At 33.7% G+C, this 25,729-nt stretch overlaps 1 protein-coding gene across 3 annotated transcripts in view; it reads right to left on the bottom strand.

The window, feature by feature from the left end:
* The window catches only part of LOC143233364 (protein turtle homolog B-like), a 398,319-nt gene that overhangs the window by 53,188 nt on the left and 319,402 nt on the right, over positions 1-25,729 (bottom strand). For all 3 annotated transcript variants that reach the window (XM_076469542.1, XM_076469543.1, XM_076469544.1), the window contains 4 exons: positions 25,246-25,581; positions 22,840-22,950; positions 8,092-8,295; positions 6,722-7,015 (listed from right to left, as the gene is read on the bottom strand). In XM_076469542.1, coding sequence (XP_076325657.1) covers positions 6,722-7,015; positions 8,092-8,295; positions 22,840-22,950; positions 25,246-25,581 — 945 coding nt within the window. The remainder of the gene's footprint in view (positions 1-6,721; positions 7,016-8,091; positions 8,296-22,839; positions 22,951-25,245; positions 25,582-25,729) is intronic.

Below are 25,729 nucleotides of genomic sequence, written 5' to 3' on the forward strand. Positions count from 1 at the left end.
CGTTGCTATACCACACTTATTCAATAAACTATATTTAATGACGTGTTTGCTGTCGTTGCTATATCACACTTATTCCATAAACTATATTTAATGACGTGTTTGTTGTCGTTGCTATACCACACTTATTCAATAAACTATATTTAATGACGTGTTTGCTGTCGTTGCTATACCACACTTATTCCATAAACTATATTTAATGACGTGTTTGCTGTCGTTGCTATACCACACTTATTCAATAAACTATATTTAATGACGTGTTTGCTGTCGTTGCTATACCACACTTATTCAATAAACTATATTTAATGACGTGTTTGCTGTCGTTGCTATACCACACTTATTCAATAAACTATATTTAATGACGTGTTTGCTGTCGTTGCTATATCACACTTATTCAATAAACTATATTTAATGACGTGTTTGCTGTCGTTGCTGTACCACACTTATTCCATAAGCTATATTTTGTGATGTATATTTTCTATTTAAATGAAAGCAACAATAGCCTGGAAACAAACAAGATAACTGTTTTTTTTTCTTTCTTTTTCTTCGCTGGTCATGATATATTACTCGCATTTTTGGTTAATTTGGTTGAATAATGAAATCGTTGAATACTCATTGAGGAGGAAATGCTTTAGAAATTCGAGTCTGTCAAGAAAAATGCGTACTCACCCTTTCGGTTGTAATCGATACTGAATGAAACTATTGATTTCTTATATCATCTTCTCTTATTTATTAACTTGATTAATATGTAGGGTTCATACATAATAATATGAATAATTCATTATCAGTTATTTCCGCCACTTAGTTGCGGGCTTACAATGGTAGAAAATGAGTTTCAATACCAGTAGCGGGCAGAACAAGTACAGCCAGTTGTGTAGCTCTGTAGTGGGCAGAACAAATACAGTCAGTTGTGTAGCTCTGTAGTGGGCAGAACAAATACAGTCAGTTGTGTAGCTCTGTAGTGGGCAGAACAAATACAGTCAGTTGTGTAGCTCTGTAGTGGGCAGAACAAATACAGTCAGTTGTGTAGCTCTGTAGTGGGCAGAACAAATACAGTCAGTTGTGTAGCTCTGTAGTGGGCAGAACAAATACAGTCAGTTGTGTAGCTCTGTAGTGGGCAGAACAAATACAGTCAGTTGTGTAGCTCTGTAGTGGGCAGAACAAATACAGTCAGTTGTGTAGCTCTGTAGTGGGCAGAACAAATACAGTCAGTTGTGTAGCTCTGTAGTGGGCAGAACAAATACAGTCAGTTGTGTAGCTCTGTAGTGGGCAGAACAAATACAGTCAGTTGTGTAGCTCTGTAGTGGGCAGAACAAATACAGTCAGTTGTGTAGCTCTGTAGTGGGCAGAACAAATACAGTCAGTTGTGTAGCTCTGTAGTGGGCAGAACAAATACAGTCAGTTGTGTAGCTCTGTAGTGGGCAGAACAAATACAGTCAGTTGTGTAGCTCTGTAGTGGGCAGAACAAATACAGTCAGTTGTGTAGCTCTGTAGTGGGCAGAACAAATACAGTCAGTTGTGTAGCTCTGTAGTGGGCAGAACAAATACAGTCAGTTGTGTAGCTCTGTAGTGGGCAGAACAAATACAGTCAGTTGTGTAGCTCTGTAGTGGGCAGAACAAATACAGTCAGTTGTGTAGCTCTGTAGTGGGCAGAACAAATACAGTCAGTTGTGTAGCTCTGTAGTGGGCAGAACAAATACAGTCAGTTGTGTAGCTCTGTAGTGGGCAGAACAAATACAGTCAGTTGTGTAGCTCTGTAGTGGGCAGAACAAATACAGTCAGTTGTGTAGCTCTGTAGTGGGCAGAACAAATACAGTCAGTTGTGTAGCTCTGTAGTGGGCAGAACAAATACAGTCAGTTGTGTAGCTCTGTAGTGGGCAGAACAAATACAGTCAGTTGTGTAGCTCTGTAGTGGGCAGAACAAATACAGTCAGTTGTGTAGCTCTGTAGTGGGCAGAACAAATACAGTCAGTTGTGTAGCTCTGTAGTGGGCAGAACAAATACAGTCAGTTGTGTAGCTCTGTAGTGGGCAGAACAAATACAGTCAGTTGTGTAGCTCTGTAGTGGGCAGAACAAATACAGTCAGTTGTGTAGCTCTGTAGTGGGCAGAACAAATACAGCCAGTTGTGTAGCTCTGTAGTGGGCAGAACAAATACAGTCAGTTGTGTAGCTCTGTAGTGGGCAGAACAAATACAGTCAGTTGTGTAGCTCTGTAGTGGGCAGAACAAATACAGTCAGTTGTGTAGCTCTGTAGTGGGCAGAACAAATACAGTCAGTTGTGTAGCTCTGTAGTGGGCAGAACAAATACAGTCAGTTGTGTAGCTCTGTAGTGGGCAGAACAAATACAGTCAGTTGTGTAGCTCTGTAGTGGGCAGAACAAATACAGTCAGTTGTGTAGCTCTGTAGTGGGCAGAACAAATACAGTCAGTTGTGTAGCTCTGTAGTGGGCAGAACAAATACAGTCAGTTGTGTAGCTCTGTAGTGGGCAGAACAAATATAGCCAGTTGTGTAGCTCTGTAGTGGGCAGAACAAATACAGTCAGTTGTGTAGCTCTGTAGTGGGCAGAACAAATATAGCAGTTGTGTAGCTCTGTAGTGGGCAGAACAAATATAGCCAGTTGTGTGGCTCTGTAGTGGGCAGAACAAATATAGTCAGTTGTGTAGCTCTGTAGTGGGCAGAACAAATATAGTCAGTTGTGTAGCTCTGTAGTGGGCAGAACAAATATAGTCAGTTGTGTAGCTCTGTGCTTAATTTATATAACTCATAACAGTTATATATCTATATAATGATAATTAATTTCGCTGTGACGATTTTAGGAGAGGACACTTCTTCTTAGAGGCTCGGCATGGCCAAGCGTGTTAAGGCGTGCGACTCGTAATATGAGGGTCGCGGGTTCGCATCCCCGTCGCGCCAAACATGCTCGCCCTTTCAGCTGTGGGGGCGTTATAATGTGACGGTCAATCCCACTATTCGTTGGTAAAAGAGTTGCCCAAGAGTTGGCGGTGGGTGGTGATGACTAGCTGCCTTCCCTCTAGTCTTACACTGCTAATTTAGAGACGGCTAGCGCAGATAGCCCTCGAGTAGCTTTGTGCGAAATTAAAAAAAGCCAAAAACAAACAAAACTTCTTTTAAGTGGTTTTTGTGACTCTTATGTGAAATATTGATAAAAAATTAAATTTTGTTAATATCTTTGTAAATCGCATAAAATATGAAGGTTTTTCGGAGTTTCAAAGTTGCAACCATATGAGATTATACACAAGAGCAAATGCACCATTTTGTGTCAACAGTGTAAGAGAAAAAACACAAAAGGGAATGCATGTGTTCAATAAATACGAATCGATACAGTTTGTTAGTTTCATTAGCTTCTAAAATGGTTTGTTTTAAATTTCGCGCAAAGCTACACGAGGGATATCCCTTCCACTCTAAATCATATTAAGACAGGTTTATCATTGATTCCGAGTTACACTGCAAGCACTAGGAGAAATAGAGCATCCTAAGTAAAAAACGTTCAACTAAGAACATCTGCCAAGATATTTCTGAATGGATACTTCGTTTTTTTATCGAAATTAATTATTGAGAATTTTCTTTACTATAGAGAAAGTAGCTTTAAAATGTAAAAGGTGAAATCCATAAGAACATAAGATTACATTTATATGTAAAGTAACAGATGTACGACTGTGATGAGGAAGAGGTTGGAAGCATGTTTTATAACAACTGTTTTTGTTGTTCTTTTACTTTCAGAGTTTGTTTCTTTATTTTTGAATTTCACGCAAAACTACACGAGGGCTATCAGCGCTAGCCGTCCCTAATTTAGCAATGTAAGACTAGAAGGAAGTCAGCTAGTCATCACCACCCACAGCCAACTCTTGGGTTATCTTTTTACTAATGAATAGTGGGATTGCCCGTCACATTATAATATCCTCTTGGCTGAAAGGGCGAGCATGTTTGTTGCGACGGGTATTCAAACCCGCGTTTGATTACGAGTCAAGTGCCTTAACCACCTGGCCATGCCGGGTCGTAGCTTCTAAGAAAACAACACAAAAATACTGATTTTGTGGTTAATACAAGTTTTCCTATTAGATTTTTGTATCGTGGTTTGATCAAAAAGGAACACTGCCTTCACAGTATGTTCTTTTGAATTCACTGTTGTTGTTTTGTAATCAGAGTAAAACTTATATAAAACTTTATGAGAACTATTTGTGTTGCTCTAGATTTAAAATCTGTATCGTATGGAAATGAAATAAAACAGTTTGAAATTCTTTAAAGTACAACAGGTACAGCGTTGGCCAATGTGTTTCCATAAATTGTTACAACTAAAATCATTATTGTGAATATGGAATACAAATACACATAGTTCTGTCAAACTGAGAAATGCATGTGATATTAAGCATTTATGTATTTGATTAGTATAACGCGACATTACACATATAAGTATCACGACGTATTTTAACAGCAGTTAATTTTATAAGGTAAATTGTAGACAGATATCTAATTCTGTGTTTCAATTATCACAAGAAAACCTTACCAAATCATATATAATGACAAAATATAATATGAAATTGTGATAAATAGCGTCTGTAGTTTTATTTCAGTTCATATTAAACATTCAGTAGTTGGTTGGTCCTTCTGTTACTCTAATAGCCTTCACAAGCCAATGTAACATACTGTTGATAAAGTTATTGATGTAATACACCAAGATTACATCCAAAGATACTGCCAGAAGGCACTGCAATGCAGTTATAGTAGGTGGTTTAGGGTTTTGGTTAACAATTTTCCGTTCAGTTCTACCCAACTGTTTTCAATGAGATTACAGTTTGGAGACTTTAATGGTCGTAGCAGTATTGCAACGTCCTTTTTGTTGAGGTAATCCTGTACAATACATGCACTGTCATCCTGAAACTCAAAGGTATGGACAAACCTTGTCTTAGTATGTGGCACATATTTCGGCTTCATATGAATCCTGGAGGAGGCGCCATTGACATTTCCATGAAGGATATGAAGGGCAGTTTTTCCACCAGAGCAGTCTTCCCTCATCTCTTCTACAGACAAACGACCAACACGAATCTTACCGACAGCTCTTACAAACCCCATCTAAAAGATGACTTTGGCAAACTGTTTGGCTCCAAGTAACGCGGTGACAGCGACGAATTGTGGTTAGTAACAGTTTACAGTCAGCCCTTCTTGCAAAATAACCTTGTTTGGTCTCACATTCAATAATCTTCTGGAGATCCTAGAATGAATGTGTTCGAGCCATTCTCATTGTAAGCTGTTGAAAGACTTCTTTCGACCTTGACCTGCTAATCTGACCAAACAACTGTCATCTCAGAATAATTTTCCGGAGACAACCTGTATACTTGCCTGGTATAACATGTTCTGTAGTCCAATGTCGTTCCAGGATTCTCGATACAGTACATCAGGGAATACCTTACTCTTCTTGTAATGTCCGTATGGTTCATACTACTTCATGACAGTACAAAATGCTAACGCCTACAATCTCTTACACGCGACGACTCGTGACTAAGATACGTTTTTTTAACATAGGGTTGATCTGTTTCGAAAAATATTACATCAAAAGCACTTATTTTATACAAAACAGATGTATATGTGTGGGTGTTTTGCTCAAAACAATTTATACGGCCCTAAACAGCATCTTCTATATGTTTGTTCCATCATACACTATCTTTTCAATCGCTACTCTGGCATTTACTCAAAAATAACTCCATGTTAGTGAAATTTATGGTCAGTGTAGAACAGTAAGCAAACACGTTGACCAAGACTTTGCGAAGAATGCCTGACTTTGGAAGGATTACTCTTGTGTACTTCACTAATTTTGTTGGTATAATAATCAGTAGAATGTTAATAAAACTGTATTGAAACGTGTTACTTGCAAATATGAGTCATAAATTTATAAATATGAACCTATTTTTCTCGTATCAACTAATCTTCGGTTCCTTGTTGTCCACAGATATAAATACAAATTGTGTTTATTCTCGCCTGAGTGTCAAATATAATCTAACTTTAAGCAAAGGCTATGCAACTTTGGACAGTGCACGACTTCTAGGTAAAATTTATTATAGACATTTAAACTATAGGCAGGAAAAATGTAGCGCTTGAAAACAACCTGAAACAATATGTTTGACTTGTGTTTTACGATCAACAAATCCTTAATGCAATGATGTAGCATTACAGGATCCATACCAACAGGCGATACGTCATGTATATATCATAGTTTAAATATTCAGTTTGCTTCCTTTATTGCTAACGCGTTTTATGTCGGTTCATTACTTAGTCAGGCAAGCTTAATGGATTCCATTGAAGGATTTATCATACAGTGTACATAGATTACTATGAAATGTATATTGTCATTTTGTGTTAACTAGTGCCATTCGATGTCTAAACATGTTATCTGTATCTCTCTTTAAAACATGGAGGAAACAGCTTAAAATTTTAGTCTTACTGCTTAACAATAACTACATTTTAAACGGTATCTCAGCATTGTAACGACAATTAAATACTGGTTTATGGTGCTCACGTTAATCTGTCAGTATCTAATCAGTTGTTTCGAATGTAACTGTTGTGAATGGCTAAATACTATGAATTATTTATGCTAATAGCATTACTGATTTTCCATTTAATACACCATCAGTGACACGCCTAGGAAAAGCATGAGAACATTATGGATGAATAACATAGAACTACATAGGTGTTTTTCACTTCCACTTACAATAAACTTCCAGTCTCCAACCGTCCTCCACAGCATTACTAGGTATGAAGGAATTTTCTGCTCTACAGGAGAGATATTTTCCATCATCAGTAATGGACGGCGTAAACTTAAGCATGCCTGTTCTGACTCCGGCCTTATCAACGGTGAGGCCTGTTGTTTGAAGCTCTTCATTTCCCTTCCACCACGTTATATCCGCAGCAGGTCGAGATCCGCTCGAAGAACAACGAAGCTCCACTTCCTTGTTGGCCGACAGGGGGCGTTTTAAGGACTGAATTTTCACCGTCTTGGGCTTCACTGAAAATAAAAAGAAGAAAAACATAGTTACCAGTAAAGGAACGTAAATAAAAACACGTGACACGAGTCTGTTTACAATCTGAATAAAAACGATTATCCCTATTAGAGTATATACAATCTATTAACCACCATTAAAATTGAAGAGGTATTATCCTGCGTAACGTATAATAATAAATACATTTCTACTACACTAGAAACACAACTGTCAGTTACAAAATTAATGTCATTGACGCCAGGAACATTTGAGAAACTTTATAATATTTGGAATTTTTCGGGAAGTTTCAAAACGGGTTATTTTTATACCAGAAGTTAAAAAAAGCGTCGTATAAAAAGTTGAAAAGGACGTCCACCATATTTATGTTCACAACGTGTGTATTTATGGCCAAATGAGGAAGAAGCCTGAACTACACATGGTATCTACTATAGAAGTCTCATTGACGTTTTATATAAAAATTGACAAAAAAACGTCATTTGAGTTACTTCTAAGTTACAAAGACAGCACTGTATCTGTATTTGAAAGCATATAGTGATAGTTATATAGAAAAAGAAGCAGAAAAATCTATGATTATACAATATTTGAGTTAAAAACTTAAAAAATGCATCTAAATAGTTTCGTTTGAGCTTACTGATTGTTACTGCTTTTTACAAGTTACAGCCAAGAAGATTGTTTGGGTACAACGATCATTCTCAAGCACATATATCATGATATTAAAAAAAGGTATTCGTATTTAAATCAACATTCATCAATATAATGACACATACAGGCCACAAGTTGATAGTTGAAAATCAACATACTGACGTCAGAGTACTCTATTTTTTGAGGGAACTGTTTCATTGACATACAATGTCTATTGTATTTATTGCACTATTAAATAAACGTATAAAATGTAAAATATGAATGATACCTGATTTTCGCTTTTAATTTCGAATGGTAGTTTAAAAACTTTCCTCGTATTAGATCATCAACATAAATAGTTACAAACAAAACCGTGTTTCATTTATTTCACACGTAGGGTTTTATTCTTAAAACTAATTTGGTTACCTTCAATTAATAACATTCATGCATCAGTACTTACAGTTTAAATCGAGAGTAACAGATACAGTTCCGGGAACTGTAATGTTACTGTTGGAGGCCTTACATGTCAGAACAGACATCAAATCTTCCCGTTTTACTTTGGTGATGGTTAGTTCATTATCAACAACATCTTTAGGCTTAAAGGTATAACTGTCGTCAAGCAAGACATCTTCTTTCCACCAAGTTACTGATGGTCGAGGCTTGCCTGTAGCACAAGTTATAGTTATAATGTTTTAATAAAACTTAATATTAAGTTTATTTAATTACCTATTTAAGTTAAAAGCGAAAATGAACCAAGTAAGTAACATAGATAATTTAATATTTTGCTCTCACGTTCTTTGTTATGAAGATCAGAATGCTTTACTTCATCAGTTGGATAATTAGGCTGTTATCGATATGTAACGAATTTAACTAGCATATATTATCAAATACACGTTAAGTGTGCAACGGGAAGAAACACATTTCGTTAAATCCTCAGTAACAACCGAAAAGTAAATGTAGTGAGATTAGAGAAAGTTCAATAACATTATAATAAACTTTAGAAAATAATTTAACAGAACTGTTATAAAGGACACTTAAGAGAACTAGCAAAAACTTATATCACTAAACTGTTTATATAATACTATATTATACAGGTAACTGTTATATTACTTGTATTATCAACAATAAAAATTAAACTAAACTATATTATATTAGCTCATTATTATCTTAACCCATTTTTGATAATTTATAGTTTAAAATTGGCAGTTTAGAAGAGGTTATAATATTCTCGAATCTTTTAAACCCATAATTTTTAGCAAGAATACTGTAGAATTTCTCATAAAAAATGAAGCTGGTTTTCTGAATAGGTTATAATAATTCTTAGCAAGAATACTGTGGAATTTCTCATAAAAATGAAGCTGGTTTTCTGAATAGGTTATAATAATTCTTAGGAAGAATGCTGTAGAATTTCTCATAAAAAAATGAAGCTGATTTTTTGAATAGGTTATAATAATTTTTAGCAAGAATACTGTGGAATTTCTCATAAAAAATGAATTTGGTTTTCTGAATAGGTTATAATAATTTTTAGCAAGAATACTGTGGGATTTCTCATAAAAATGAATTTGGTTTTCTGAATAAGTTATAATAATTTGCAGCAAGAATACTGTGGAATTTCTCATAAAAATGAAGTTGTTTTTTTTGCAGCAAGAATACTGTGGAATTTCTCATAAAAATGAAGTTGTTTTTTTTCAAAATGAAGTAGGAAAAATCCTAGTTTGTGAAAAATTAGAATGAGTTTAATATTTCTGTTCACAAATCTCATAATGGTCAATAAATTGTGAGTAGTAACTGCTTCAGCATAACAAATTTTTAAGGTATGTATTTAGAAATGGACAGTTTATAGCTTTCAATATTAAAAGTATATAATATATTGAAACCTTTAAACTGAAATGTTTGACTAATGATATTAAAGCCGGATAATGTTTTTATTGCTTTAAGTGAAAGAGGTTTTTCAAATCAGAGTAACTTTTGTTTAGTACATTTTCGACTACATAAAGGAAATCTATCAGTAAGGAAAATAGCTTTGATGTATCTACAAGAGTGCCTTGTCTTCAAGGCTTTATTACAGTCTTTCTTATAAGATTTGTTATATATGAAATTTCAAGTTCCAAGAAATTAGAATCTGTATTTCTAAAAGTGAACCTACTTTCAATAAATATTCCTTCTATTGTGTTTATTATAACAAACTATTAATGTACAAAAATTAATACTAGAGCTAAACTATCTTATGATACTGAAACGTTGCCTATATTTAATTAAACACTCAACGTTTTGCTTTACGGTTTCTTCAAGAGTATCCACTAAAATACAAACAGTTTCAGTTGGTGTTTAGGGAACGTGTCTGAAGATGTTGTGAGGGGAAACGTTTAGTGTTTATTGTAGTAAAAGCAACATTTTTGGTGTCGTTTATTTCTAGTATTAAAATGTCTTCTTTGTGTGTTTTCTCTCAGCAAAGCCACATCGGTATGACAGCGGATCCTACCGGTGGCAATCGAACACCTGATTTTAGCGTGGTAAATCCGTAGACTTACAGCTGTACTAACAGTGGGCTGTTTAATGGTCCGACGAAGCGTATCTTCTACACACGAATAGGTACTACGTAAGTTAAATACTGAACAGAAATTATTAAAATATCTTAAACTTTTTGACGAAATGCTCTACGTTTGTCAGTCAGAAGGTTAGGGCAAAGCTTACTGTAATCTAAATTTTATATTACTTTATCATCAAACATTTAATTTCCTCATAATATTCAAGGAAATCATTGCTGGTTAATGACACAACATTTGTAATTAATTAAATTGTAGTATTGGTTTAAATGTTATTTTAATGTATTTCAGATCATTCACATCAGAATTTGAAAAAAAAAATCTTCATCATTTAGGTTTTAGCATCAGTAATAAACCTGAATTTATATAGTGTATTTTAATAAACGCAGAAGACTACATACTTATCCGAAATAAAAAAAAATCATACATTTCTAATCAACATTAAATATATAAAGATTATATAAATATTCAGAAGAAATAAATAAAAGAGTCCCATTGTTTGCAAAAGAGGTATGAAAATGTAATTACGAGTAGTTTATGAAAATCCAGTGGAATATATTGATCTGAAGTGACTACGAGAACATATATATCTTTTTATATTGTTTTTCAGTTTCTATGAAAAAAATATGTGATTGAAATTTCACACGTTTATTGTAGCATGATGTTTATCATTGTTGTAAGTAATAATGTTAGGGCACTTCCTGTAATTTGTTAAAATTTTGTCAAATTAGTATAAATGTTCAAAACGCATTTTTATCAGTTTTTAACAAACAAATGAAATATAGAATGGGAAAAATAGAAAATGTATGTTAGTTGAAAGAAATTATAATCCACATTTGTACATATTTTAAAATATGGTATTTAAACATTGAAGTGTCAAATATATGGTGAAATACATGTTGGCCTAAATACCCTCAGATTTTCTCCATAGGAATTCTACTAGACCTTAGTGTCCTTCAGAAGGAGGTTTTGCCATTTGTCAAACTCATTGACAAACACATACTTTAGATTCATATCGTTTTCGCGATACGATCCTCAAGATCGCCGCTGTTTACAACTTAGATATGATGCGCATCCACACATATATATCTATTATTGGGTAGGCCTAGGGAAACCTGAAATTGGAAGAATGCCCATACAAAGTCAATCCATCAGTTTGATAGGACATTGTTCAGCCAATCATGAACACCAAATGTCAGAGGAAATAATTCACCGTCTTGCTGGAAGATGTTTCATCAGCTTCCGACAGGAAGGAGGAAATATGTGAAACTACTTAAATCTATTGGTTCATTTATTGGTGAGACGCTGGGTCGTTCAGTGCACCTTTTCGGACATACCAAATATTTTTGTGCCTTTCCTCGATTGTTTCCAAGCATGCCAAAACTGAGAAGGATGGATTTGAATACCACTTGTCATAGAATGGTCAGTGACTTTTTGCGGTCATTCAAAATCTTGGAATTGAATGTGAATAAAATCTTCAATAGGAAAAGAAATAAAACTCGAAACCTGTGATCCTGTCGTGTAATGTACTATATGCATTTGTTTATCGTTATTTAAGGTATATTATGCTGAAGCTAGCTATTTTTTATCTTCTTTTAACACTCACAACCGATGAGTTTGCATTTGTAAATGGTAATTACGATTTCGATTTCTAACGCATGCTAAAACCATCAAACAAAAAAGAAAGCTACCATTTGCTAGAATTCAAATTTATCTCTCAAAAACTATGTAAATGTTTTTAAGCTTTTTGTATACACAGTGGTATGCAATTTTAACTATAGAACGTAGGGGAAGGAAGTCGCTAAGTGGCTAAGTCCTAGTTATCTATTGTTCCTGGCATTCATACATGGTGTTACCCGTTTTTTCTTATGGAAAATGTTTTTGTACAGTTTGAATGTATTAAGTAGAAGCATATAGTCATCTTTCCCTCTGGAGCGTCAGATACTGAGATTACATCAGCTTTAATATTTAATTGGGAATAACCATCAAAAGCCAAGACAGGGCATTCTTTGGGGAAGAATCGTATTATAATTTACTGCACATGATTCTATGTTTTCTCAGTCTAGAATACTTTGACAGGTTTTCTTCACAGATCTTTCTGAAAGCTCTAAATATTCGCCAAAGGCGTATTATTTCGTGATTGCACACATGTTGATTGTTAGTTAAATAAATAAAGATTGTCTCAAATTGCTATGCACAGTACACATAGTCTATTTTATTCTTCACAAATTAGTCATAGTCTGAGAATACGGTTTAAGACTTTCAACCATCTTCTGTTTGAATTTCCTTTAAACCTTGAATTATATTTGTCATATAGAACACCGTCAGTGTGAAGGCATTTGAATAGTAAATAAGTGAAGTTTTGGGAATATGTTATTGATATCTATTTAAAAGCTTATTTTAATATTCTTATTTGTAGCAGTTTATGTTAATTACTAAAAAATAAATTAAATTGATGAGATGGCAAATAACAGTATAAAATAAAGGAATTATTAAAATACAGCTTGATGGTCTAACTTTCAGAAACATTAGATTAGATTTAGTAGGTTCTATTAGGTAACATGTTTTAACTTGTTCAGATAAGAATCTGGTTAAGGAAAGGAAAATAAAATGGATAAAGAAGGATGAATGAAACGCATAAGTTGGGTATTTTTATGGGAGATTATTTAGTATAACAGTGTTTTTGGTAAATATCGAGAAAATAGGTGGATTATACTATCCATGGACAGCAGTGAATGATGTGATTAACAGAGTAAGTGATATAGTAAAGGTTGCTAGCAATGATTCAGCCTTTATAATGCATATGGAGGCTGGTGAAATAGAGGATGATGGATAATAGGAGAAGAGATAATTGATAATTACAAAGCACTGATAAAGGAATTTAAGGAAAAGAGCCATAACAACTTAATCATCTCAAGGATACCATTGGGTTTTAATTGTGGAGGGAGGTTGAATTATAAGCAGATCATTAGGGTTGAATGCTAGGTTAAGATTAATATGTAAGGACGAGCAGATTGGCTGTTTAAACTTGGGAGATTAGTTCAATGGTGGTTTTTTGGAATTGATGGTTTACAAGAGCTGCTAACTTGACTGTAAGAGCAGATTTAAATTGGGACTATACGGCAATAAGGAACAGAATAACGAAGAAAAAATAATGGAGGAAGTTATTGTACATAAACAAAGTAAAGAAACAGTTTAGTTGTTATAGTAATATTGAAAGTATAAGAAATAAAATAGGTGAATTTTAATGTGATAGGAAATCTGATTATCTATCGACAATTTTGATGACAGATAATTTTAGAAATGTTGGATTATTAGCTACTTAACATGGTTAGAGAACCAAAAATAATGAGAGAAGTGGCTTTATATATTAAATGTGAGTTACATGCTGTTTAAATTAAACATATCAGAGCTAATAGGAATGACGTTGAAATTGTTTGGGCTTATGTTAAGGATTATAAGAGGAGAAGGCCTTGAGACTGGGATTTTTCCTCAGTACTAGATGAAATGAGTGAATTTAGCAAGAAACTCTAACGTCAAATAAATAATTCATTTGTTAATGAAGTTATAATTATGAAGGGTTTTAATTTCAGGCATATAGTTTAGGAAACGTTAAAGCCAAGCCATGATAGAAATGAATTTTTAGAAACTGTTCAAGATAACGGTCTTCACAAACTAATTTGTCAGGAAGCCTACTTGGAACAATGTTCATTTATATTTATTATTATCTTTTGACATAGAAATGGCTGATATGGGGAGTATCTCGTTGAAATCAGTCATTGCTCAATTAGATTTCAAATTTCGCTGCATGTAGTGATAAAAAAAAAGGTAAATTTGAAGGGAGGGTAAAGATCTATCTGTTATGTGTCAGGGCATCTGAAATTAGTTGAAGATACTGATCAGATAAGGAGAGCTTCTAATAGTAAATATTTATATATCCATGATAGGTATGTTCCCTAAAGAAAGAGCGGGTGGTTGCAAATAACAAACCAGGGTGGTTCACAAAAAGTATAAAGAAATCACTATAAATTTTAGATATTTTAATTAAATGCTCTGGCGGGACATCTATACAGTTATTGTAGATTAAGGAAATTGGTCAAATGAAAAAATATGTAGGAGAGAGTTGGTTGAAAATGTAAAAATAATGATAAGTGTTACTTTAAATACACTACGGGTAAGTAGGCTATTAGGATCGTAGTAGTTCCATTGATGGATGATGTAGAAAGCTCATATGTGATAATTATGAGATGGCAAAGTTATTAAGTGGTACTTTTCTTCAATTTTGACTGATGAATATTTATGCAATAATCCTCACCGTCAAGAGTTTCTTGATAGAAACTTAAATGAGCACATTAATATTTAGCATCTTAAGGAAACATGGAAAGTTTATAGAAGTATAAATCATCCGGACCAGAAAATACTTTAAGGATTTTAAAGTTCTTTACTAATTTGTTATGTGTGCCATCTGCTGGTATTGTTTGTAAGTCCTTGAACAGTGAGCAAATGTCAAATAATTGGATGTTGCCTAATATTAATTCTTTTTTTCAAGGAAGGCAGTAAACTTTTTCCAGTAATTATGGGCCTGTTACACTTACAAGAGTGAGGAAAAATATGTTTGAAAGTCAAGTAATAGATGCTTTTCGAATTCGTTTATCAAAATCTAAAACTTTGTTGGACAGTCGTCATGATTTTACTAGGGGGAAAATTTGTCTTAGTAAGCTTTTGAGATATTTAAAAAGGTTAATGGTTATGTTTGTGAGGGTTAGGATTTGGAATTGGAGTAGGAAATATCTGACAAGTTGCTGTATAGAAGGTTTGTTGAAAATGATCACTGACTCATTGGATATAAACCTGAATCAAACTGAATTAATGTTATAAGTGTGGTACCTCAAGGCTCATGAGTCAAACAGTGTTAGCATTACAATTACGGAACCTCAGGTCATAGTGCGAGGGTATTTGCTCTTTCTGATTTGAATTAATGGCATAAGTCAGTAGAGAATTTATATTTGCTGATGGTATAAAGTTTTAAGGTGCTGCTGGCTGTGAAGATGATTTGCTTCTTTACAAAAATTATTTGAATTATTTAAAGAGTTGAACCAATAAACGACAGAATACTTTATAACTTTAACAGGTATTGAGAGAAAAGAATCTTCGTGTTCAACAGTCTTTTAAGTCATCCAACAACTATGGTATTGCTAGTGACAGGGCAAAGATGATTTCAGGTTATATCTACATAAGCATTAAATTTCAATACAAGCCTAAGTAGGTTATAGTTTCATTGCATAGATTAATGTTTAGGCTACATTTAGAGTATTGTATTCGATTTTGAACTCCTTAGCTAAGGAAATAGATTGAGTTGTTGGAGGGGTTCAAAGAAGGGTTACTTTGGAATGGAAAGGTTGTCAGATGTGGCTGGTTACAATCTCTGAAACTATTTTCGAATGATAAAGAAGAATTACAGAGCTTATAATTAAGGTGTGTAAGATTTTTAAGGGAATTAATATCGAAAGAGTAAGACTAGGTGATGTAGATAAACATTTAGGTGGGATACGAGACACCGTTATTTAAAATATTGTCTCTAATAGGATGTTTGGCTTTTGGAATGAGTTGCTTTCAAGTGTAGAGGCTGCAGTGAATGTTTGAATATCTTGTGGTTATTTTAAGTCTTATTTTAGGAGATTGGACGGTCTAGATGGATGATCAAGTCTCTACTTAAGTTATATTTAATATATGTAATATGCAATAAGTAGTTGGACTTTGCTTTTTTGCAGTTAACTCGGTGATGGCGTTTGTAAACACCGGATCAAATTTTATGTCCTCTTTATGTTTACTTTCTTTATGTCTTGTATGTAGAAATGATGTAAATCCTAACAGCAATTATGGTATTTTGTTTACGCATCCTGGGTGAGTCTACGTAAATAAGAATTATTTAAGTAAGAATCATGAACCCAAACAACTTATTTAAAACACCGATGGGATCCAAATAGACCCATTAGCAATAATTCTAGGTCGTAAAACTGTACAATATATATATATATGAATCAACTCCCTTCGTGGAATTAAAAATATTATTCGGTTTTTATTGTTTAAATCATACTTAGAAATAACAAATGAAAATAAGGGGCATTTTTATCTCTTATAAATCTCATTAGTAAAACTACTTTTATCCTTAAAATATTTAGTGTTCTCATCATAACCTTCTATTTTTTTTGGAGGCATTTGCGTTTTGCGTAATCAAAAACGAACAATATTACTGGTAGAGAAGCATTTCACTTGGATTGATCCAAGTAATCATATGATTGTCTATATTAAGAACTTTTCATGGTCGTATGATTTTCAGGCAAAGAAAATATCATTATCGTATCGAGATTGTGATTTAAAAAAAAAACAACATTTTTGTCGTGAATGAATGATGTGTCAGATTGAAATTACATTGATATGTGGCTCACTGTAAATTACCGAGGTATAGATATAAATGAAACTGCATTATTCAGATAATGGCTTAAATCAGTCAATTTCCAAGGCTCACTCTATTACTTCTGGAAGTTCACATCTCCTTTAGTGAAACCTGGTATGTTAAAAAAAAAAGGAAAGAAACGGAACTAGAATGAAATAGTAATTAGTTCTGAGTACTTTTACGACGTAATCCTGAACGAGTAACACTGGACTATTGGATGCATTTATTATTTTTACCGCATTCGTAAGAAGAAATAAGTAAAATGAAACTGGAATTTACATTTCTTCAACAAAATGTTTGTTTTTGTGGAATTGCGCGCAAAGCTACACGAACTAGCCGTTCCTAATTTAGCAGCTAGTCATCACCATCCACCGCCAACTCTTGGACTACCCTTTTACCAACGAATAGTGGGATTGACCGTCATATTATAATGCCCCCGCGGCTGAAAGGGCGAACATGATTGATGCGACGGGGATTCGAACCCACGACCTTTGGATTACGAGTCGATCTCTAAAGATCTGGCCATGTTAGGCCTGTTCAATAAAATGAACCAAATGGACTTTGTCATAATACCATGGACTAAACCACAGATGCCAGAATACGAAATTAATGCTGCATGAAAAGGAAGAATTAGCCCTACTTAAGAAATAATTTTGAAAAACTTTCAGTAGCAAGTGAGATAAATAAACTATAGATTAATGCTTACAGTCATTGTATTTATGGATTTATTATTGTAATAAATATGTTTTTGAGTTTCGTCAAAACATAAGGTTTTGCCAGTCTTTTTTACTACATTCGAGAACAAATCTCTGAGGAACTTAGACTTGTACGTTACTCAAGTTCCTGGAGATAGACATGCAATATATTTCTTGAACTCATTTTGCATATTTTATGGAATATACTATTTTCTATGAGAAATCGAATGGTGTTCGTCAGCAACAAGAAACGAAAAGAACTGGAGGGCATACCATATTTGTCCTTTTTTGATAGACGAAGAAATATTTTAGTAAACTTTGCCAGTGGTCATGGTGTTACTGCAATATAATATTTACTGAAATCCTTGTGTTACTGCAATATAATATTTACTGAAATCCTAGCGAAGTCCGTAATCATCAGAAGCCGAAAGGACATACAGCAAGTTTTCTATTAGGATTGCATATATCTTCGAAGACAGGTGTTAAATACATCGGATTTAAAGTGAGCTTCTATGGGTAAAATAGAGAACACAACAACGAAACAACGTTCCACGTGCAACCAGTGCAGAAGATATGGAAACATTCATGGTGAGATTCCAAAGAAACAAACATTAAAAGGAGACAAGGAAGAATATCCAATGGAGCGAATAATACTGTCAAACGTTTAACGAGAAAAACTAACTGAATATACATTTCTTATGATCTTACTTATGAATATTAGAATTTATTGTTTAATAAGTTGGGTGTTCTCAATGTTGAATATATTACCAAGCGTCAACTTATTGATATATCATGTGATTAGGTTCGATTAAAGATTTGATTAAATTGAATTTATAAAACAATCTTCAATAGAAAAGTCTGGTGTTAAACACTAGGCATATTAAACACTATAAATAATGCTGTGAATGAAAGCAACATTAATCACATAACACTTACGGAATACATAAACACTATTTCTTAGCTTCGGATACTATCTTAGATTTAACGTTTGTTGAATACGTAATATCAGTATAATAGTGTCTGAACAGGACTTTCATATTAAACGTATGACTGATAAGAATCATTCGAACCTTACACTTATAAACTCTGTGCCAAAACACGCTAAGTCTTCAGTAATAGCTGAAAAGTAAACGTAAGAACATTCGAGAAAGTTTAGCGACGTTAATTATAGGGCTCTGAAAAAAAAAAAAAGAGTTACAGTAATGATAAATATGATAATTAAAGTAATTATCAGAAACTAATAACGTAACGTTATACTGTACGTACAACTGTTACGTACCTTGAATTATCTATGTATTGTAGGAGCTGAACTTATTTATACAATGGTCAATACCTTAAGTGATTCATTATCTAAGCACGCCCTCTACATTCTTACACTCAGTTACACAACACCCTTCAAACATGTGGTCAGATAACGGTCAGTTACCTCTTTCTTTCTTTGTGAACCCGACAATGACCGAAGAAGCTCGAAACGTGGTTCACTCCTCTACATAAAAAAATTTTCTCAACCAAAACCGGTCGTTTTTACATGTATATTTTTCTCTACAAGTGGGTTTTCTCGTCATCACTGATTCACTATGATCTGAAAACAATTTCTAAGAAAGCTCTAAAACACAGTTGGTAGCAAGAATATTGTAAAACTTCCTAGAAAATTGACTAATACGGTGTTCAAAGTGTATTACGAGAAATCTCGTTCGTGTGTTTACTAATAAGTATAAACCTACTGACCTCAAACTGCCGTAATGCACAACAAAATGTTTAACGTGTAATAAGTTGTGAATAGCTTACACTCTGTTATAATATAACTGATTTGAAGTAGCTGTATTTAGAAATGGAAAGCTTATAGCTCTGAAGCTCAATGTGCCTGTTTTGTTTGATTGTTTTTCTTGTCAAGCACAAAGTTACATAATAAACTGTTCGTGCTGAACTAGGGTATTGAAATCTGGTGTCCAAGTTTATAAATTTTCAGTTGTCGCCAAGCGATTGTAAGCTGGATTACATTTACCTTGAGAATAATAAACGATTTAATTAATTTAATTAATAATTAACGATTTATTATAATCAAATAATTTATTTTCAATAGTCCTCATGTAAAAAAAATAATTTGGTTTTACAAGTGTTATATAATAACACTTTCATAGAAATGCCTCTGACTAAATGTTTTGACTTCATTAGTTCTATATTTCTGTAAATAAATAAAATATTATCCTTACATTTTTCAGCTGTTATTGTTTTAGGCTTAACTAAAAGACAAATAGTAAGTAATAAATAGTCTAAACTGCACATCAAACTTAATAAAATATTAGGTTCGATTGTGTAAAGGTAAGTTTATCTTTTAAGATTAAACAACCGTTATTTAGAATTGGGCAACTATTTTCTCTTCCAAAATTTAGGTTCAGTGATAAGTTTACGGACTTACAACACTAAAATATGGAGTTTAATTTCCCGACTACAGAATGACTACAGAAGATAACCCAATGTGGTTTTATTCTACACAAGCCAACGAAACTAAAATTTAGGTCTAATGATTTTTGTTGCATACAAACGTTTTCTTTTAGTTTGATTAATTTAAGTTTCAACAGTTTTTATATTTTTTATTCCATCACAGTTAAAAAACATTATTAAAAAAGTCATTTTAACGAAAAATCAAGCTGATCGATTTAGTTGATAACTTAGCTTTCTTAAAATATGTTGTATTCTGTTTTCTTTGTACGTTATTCATTTGAATATGGTGTACTGCGTTACAAACAAGTGTTAACTTACTTATGATACATGTGTTATTATGAGATTTATATTATAATCGGAAGTACCTTTTCCCCCATCTTTGTATTCTCACATTTACTAATTTCTTAATGTACCAGACATTTGAATATTCTTAATTCTTTTAAACATAAGCGCTCAGAGCATACTTCCAATTGGCTAATCTTCTTTGTTTGTTTTGGCGCAAAGCTACACGAGGGCAATCTGTGCTAGCCGTACCCTAATTTAGCAGTGTAAAGTTAGAGGAAAGGCAGCTAATCATCCCAAACTCTTGAGCTACGCTTTCAACAAAGTGGGATTGACCGTAACGTTACGCCACCTTCACGGCTGAAAAGGCTAGCATCTTTCTTGTGATGGTGATTCGAACTCGCAACTCTCAGATGACGAGTCGAGCACCCTAACCACCTGGCCAGGCTAATCTTGCCCAGTTTTCATTTTTGAAACGATAGATGAGTGTGTTCTCTTCATAAAGAAAGTCCAACAGGGTCAGTGTTAACAGGTCAATAACAACATGATCAGTGTTAATACGTCAATAACAAAAGAGTCAATGTTAATACGTTAATAACAATATGGTCAGTGTTAATACGTCAATAACAACAGAGTCAGTGTTAATACGTTAATAACAACAGAGTCAGTGTTAATACGTTAATAACAAAAGAGTTAGTGTTAATACGTTAATAACAAAATAGTCGGTGTTAATACGTTAATAACAACAGAGTCAGTGTTATTACGTCAATAACAAAAGAGTCAGTGTTAATACGTCAATAAAAACAGAGTCAGTGTTAATACGTCAATAAAAAAAGAGTCATTATTAATACGTTAATAAAAACAGAGTCATTATTAATACGTTAATAAAAACAGGGTCAGTGTTAATACGTCAATAACAACAGAGTCAGTGTTAATACGTCAATAACAAAAGAGTCAGTGTTAATACGTTAATAACAACATGGTCAGTGTTAATACGTCAATAACAAAAGAGTCAATGTTAATACGTTAATAACAACAGGGTCAGTGTTAATACGACAATAACAACAGGGTCAGTGTTAATACGTTAATAACAACAGGGTCAGTGTTAATACGTCAATAACAAAAGAGTCAGTGTTAATACGTCAATAACAACAGAGTCAGTGTTAATACGTCAATAACAACAGAGTCAGTGTTAATACGTCAATAACAAAAGAGTCAGTGTTAATACGTCAATAACAAAAGAGTCAATGTTAATACGTTAATAACAACAGGGTCAGTGTTAATACGTCAATAACAAAAGAGTCAGTGTTAATACGTTAATAACAACAGAGTCAGTGTTAATACGTCAATAACAACAGGGTCAGTGTTAATACGTTAATAACAACAGGGTCAGTGTTAATACGTCAATAACAAAAGAGTCAGTGTTAATACGTCAATAACAAAAGAGTCAGTGTTAATACGTGAATAAAAACAGAGTCAGTGTTAATACGTCAATAAAAAAAGAGTCAGTATTAATACGTTAATAACAACAGGGTCAGTGTTAATACGTCAATAACAACAGAGTCAGTGTTAATACGTTAATAACAACAGGGGCAGTGTTAACACGTTAATAACAACAGGGTCAGTGTTAATACGTCAATAACAAAAGAGTCAGTGTTAATACGTTAATAACAACAGGGTTAACACGTTAATAACAGTGTTAATACGTCAATAACAAAAGAGTCAGTGTTAATACGTTAATAACAACAGGGGCAGTGTTAATACGTCAATAACAACAGAGTCATTGTTAATACGTCAATAACAACAGAGTCAGTGTTAATACGTCAATAACAACAGGGTCAGTGTTAATACGTCAATAACAAAAGAGTCAGTGTTAATACGTTAATAACAACAGGGGCAGTGTTAATACGTCAATAACAACAGAGTCAGTGTTAATACGTTAGTAACAACATATTCTCGTTAAATCAGTGTTTGAACCTTACTCTCAAATATCATTTACGTAAGTTTAACCAAACTGATTATACTTAGGGTTTCTATATGTTCTAGACATTGCTAAATATCCAACTATCATTCTGCATGAATGTTTCGAAGATGATGATCGTAGCTAGTCGAATAAAGGATACCTGTAACAATATAGTTATGTATGTATATATAATCTGACCAATATCTTGTAACAATATAATCTGACCAATATCTTGTAACAATATAGTTATGTATGTATATATAATCTGACCAATATCTTGTAACAATATAGTTATGTATGTGTATATAATCTGACTAATATCCTGTAACAATATAATTACGTATGTATATATAATCTGGCTAATATCCTGCAACAATATAATTATGTATGTAAATATATAATTGTTATATAATTGTTAGAGTGTGTGCGTGTACGTATGTGTAATTTAGAGCAAGGCCACATTTGGTCATCTGTCCTCTCCAACGCGGGAAACCGAACCCTCTATTATTTTAATAAGTCTGTAAACATACCACTGACCAACTGGCAGCGATATTGATAAAGTTGTTAAAATATGCACTTATAGGAGAAAGATTTATAAACGATTTAATGAATAATTATGATAAACCTTCAGAGTAAATAACGTTCATCATAGCTGGAAACAGATAACTTCATCATACAGTGAATTTTACGTTTGTCGAAATTTGTATCTATTTACGTGTCACTTTTTTATTTTCTCCTCCGTATTTTAATCCGCACATGCTTCTATTTATTTGTATTTGTGTATCTACTTCACAAAGACAAGAAACCACAGGTATCTTACCTCCAATAGATTTACAAAGGAGCTTAACCGTTTCGCCTTCGTTATAAGGACCGATCGTTCCTCTGACTTCTTTCCCTTCTTCATTAAGCACTAACGGATCGGCAGGTGGAACTAATGAAGAAGAAATCTGTGTGCTTACTTCAAATATCTTATTTTAGAAACGCGTTTCGAACCCCTGAAAGCTATTACATACTTTAAATCCCTCTGTGCTGTGAATAAAATTCTAGCTATTTAATTTAAAATTTTATACAATGTGCGGACAGCATCAGATAAGGATGGTAATTTCGCTCGAGGGCAATTCTTTTTTTTAAAAAAACGCTATGAAAAGTAACAACGGACTACTTTTACTGCCTAAATGTGTCTTCGATGACAAGTATCCCTCCGAGTTTATCGCTGAAAGATTTAATGAAATATGCCACCAAAACGTATTATGTTTCCTGTTAAAATGCAAGATGTGAGATCTATCATATCATAGCGCTTTATGCTAGAGCAGCATTCCAATCGAATTTTCAGGACAGAATAAAATATTATGAAACATATTTAGATTTTCGAAAATACCACATGTCTGATCATCTAGATCTTTCGAGATATAATACCATTTTGTAAAGATTTATTTTTTAACATGCAGAATAAATGATCACTATTTCCGTTTCGATATACTATGGAATGCATCGATGTGTAGCTTAAGCCCACTGAAACTATTTATGATGGAATTTATTCAGCTGCAGCTTAAAGTTTCCCAAGCCTACATTTGCTCTTTTTGTAGCATTCTGTGGATGAAATTCTGCGAAAGAAAAACTTAGCTTTATGTGTCACACCGTTTTCTTCAGTCGTGCAATTGGAACGCCATCAACGCTTTGTGTGAGTGTGTCATAACGTAAGCAGTAAGCTTAGATAATCATTCATGATCGATTTTACTTATTTTAGGACATTTGGTATTCATTCATTTTTTATTTTATTTTTGGCTGGAAATGTGTACCTAAGGAACTATTTATTTGCTTATATTTGAATTTCGTATAAAGCTACACGAGGAATATCTGCGCTATCCATTCCTATTTAAAGCTACACGAGGAATATCTGCGCTATCCATTCCTAACTTAATAGTGTAAGACTAGAGAGAAAGTAGCTAGTCATCACCACCCACCGCTCTTTTATCAACGAAAAGTGGCATTGACCGTTTCATTATAACGCCCCACGGCTTAACGGGCGAGCATGTTCGGTGTGACGGGGTTCGAACCCACAACCCTAAAATTACTATTCCAGTGCCTTAACCACCTGGCCCTTAAGGAACCGACCCGAAAATAATATTGTACGATATCTCGTTTGAATAGTTGAGTATTAGATCTAGTGTCGTTAATATATTAATTACTTTAAATCTCATATTTAACGAATTTTAAAATATTTCTCAGGTTTCACAAAATTAGACAATTTATTGTTATAGTTTACAAACTGACAAAGGTACTAATAAAAAAATATCAAGCCTTAACCCGGACTGTTAATTACATTGTAAAATTGACTTTAAGAATTTCTATGATTGTTTGTTTTTCGCACAAAGTTACTCGAGGGCTATCTGCGCTAGCCGTCCTTAATTTAACAGTGTAAAACTGGAGGGAAGGCAGCTAGTCATCACCACCCACCGCCAACTCTTGGGCTACTCTTTTACCAACGAATAGTGGGATTGACCGTCACATTATAACGCCCCCACAGCTGGGAAGGCGAGCATGTTTGGCGCAACGCGGGCGCGAACCCGCGACCGTAGGATTACGAGTCGCACGCCTTACGCGCTTGGCCATGCCGGGCCGAATTTCTATGACTCTATTTATTTGTTAATGACCTGTGCTTAAAGTAATAATTCAGAAACACAATTTTGTTTAACTTCAACATTTTCTGTTATTTTAATGGTAAAATGTATATATATTAATTTGTTGGGCACAACATAAAATGTAATTATTCCATAGAAGTATGGTAACAAATATTGCAGGACATCTGTATAACATTTTTATAGCAACAGAAGAGAACGTTGAATTCTGTCAACGACCACCTTACTATCAGTAAACGTTGTTCCAAAACTTTTATAACTGTCATGTACCAGTAACTCGCAATATTAATAACATATGAAACTTGCTAATACCAATGAAAGTATTTAATAATACTTAGAGTAATTTTAATAATAACCAGTAAAGTATAAGCCCATTTTCACACTAAACTAATAAACAGCATGGATAATAAATCAAACAACGACTGTTACTATTTTCGCCAACCAAATTATAACACTGCATGTAATCATCTTTGTTTGAACGTTTATTAGAACACTCTGAAAATTATAGACACTATATATACGTATATATTTTGTGTTTGAAACACCAGAAAATATGTGTCAAAAGAAAGATCTAGAACCATTCTTACCAATGATCTTTAGAGTTATAACGGTGTTGATAGTACGAGCTTTGTGGAAATCTATACGACACCTATATTCTCCAGCATCTCCTAATCTTACAGGGTCTAGCTGCAGAAAGGCAGGTCTGTTAATCATGTTGAAGTAGGCCCGGTTTTGTAGCTGAGGGCTGACGGATTGTCGAGCTTGGTTTATTCTGTCCTTACGGGCATCGAGCGTATAAATGGGTTGAGCAGATTCTCCTTTATACCACAGAATTAAAGCAGGAGAGTCGTTGACAGCAGGAGAAGATATGTCACACGGCAGGGCCACTTTTCCACCAACTACAGCGGTGTATAGAATGGAGGCTGAAATTAAACATTATAAAAAAATTAATTATCAAATCTTATATAACGAAATATTACATGCATATGGTATACTGCAGTGGCGTGTCGTCTTCAATATTCTTCGTCGAATCCAAAACGTTCTGTAGATAACAACAGGCCTAAAAAGGGG

This window comes from Tachypleus tridentatus, chromosome 12 (genome assembly GCF_004210375.1).
Source record: "Tachypleus tridentatus isolate NWPU-2018 chromosome 12, ASM421037v1, whole genome shotgun sequence".
Taxonomy (NCBI): domain Eukaryota; kingdom Metazoa; phylum Arthropoda; class Merostomata; order Xiphosura; family Limulidae; genus Tachypleus; species Tachypleus tridentatus.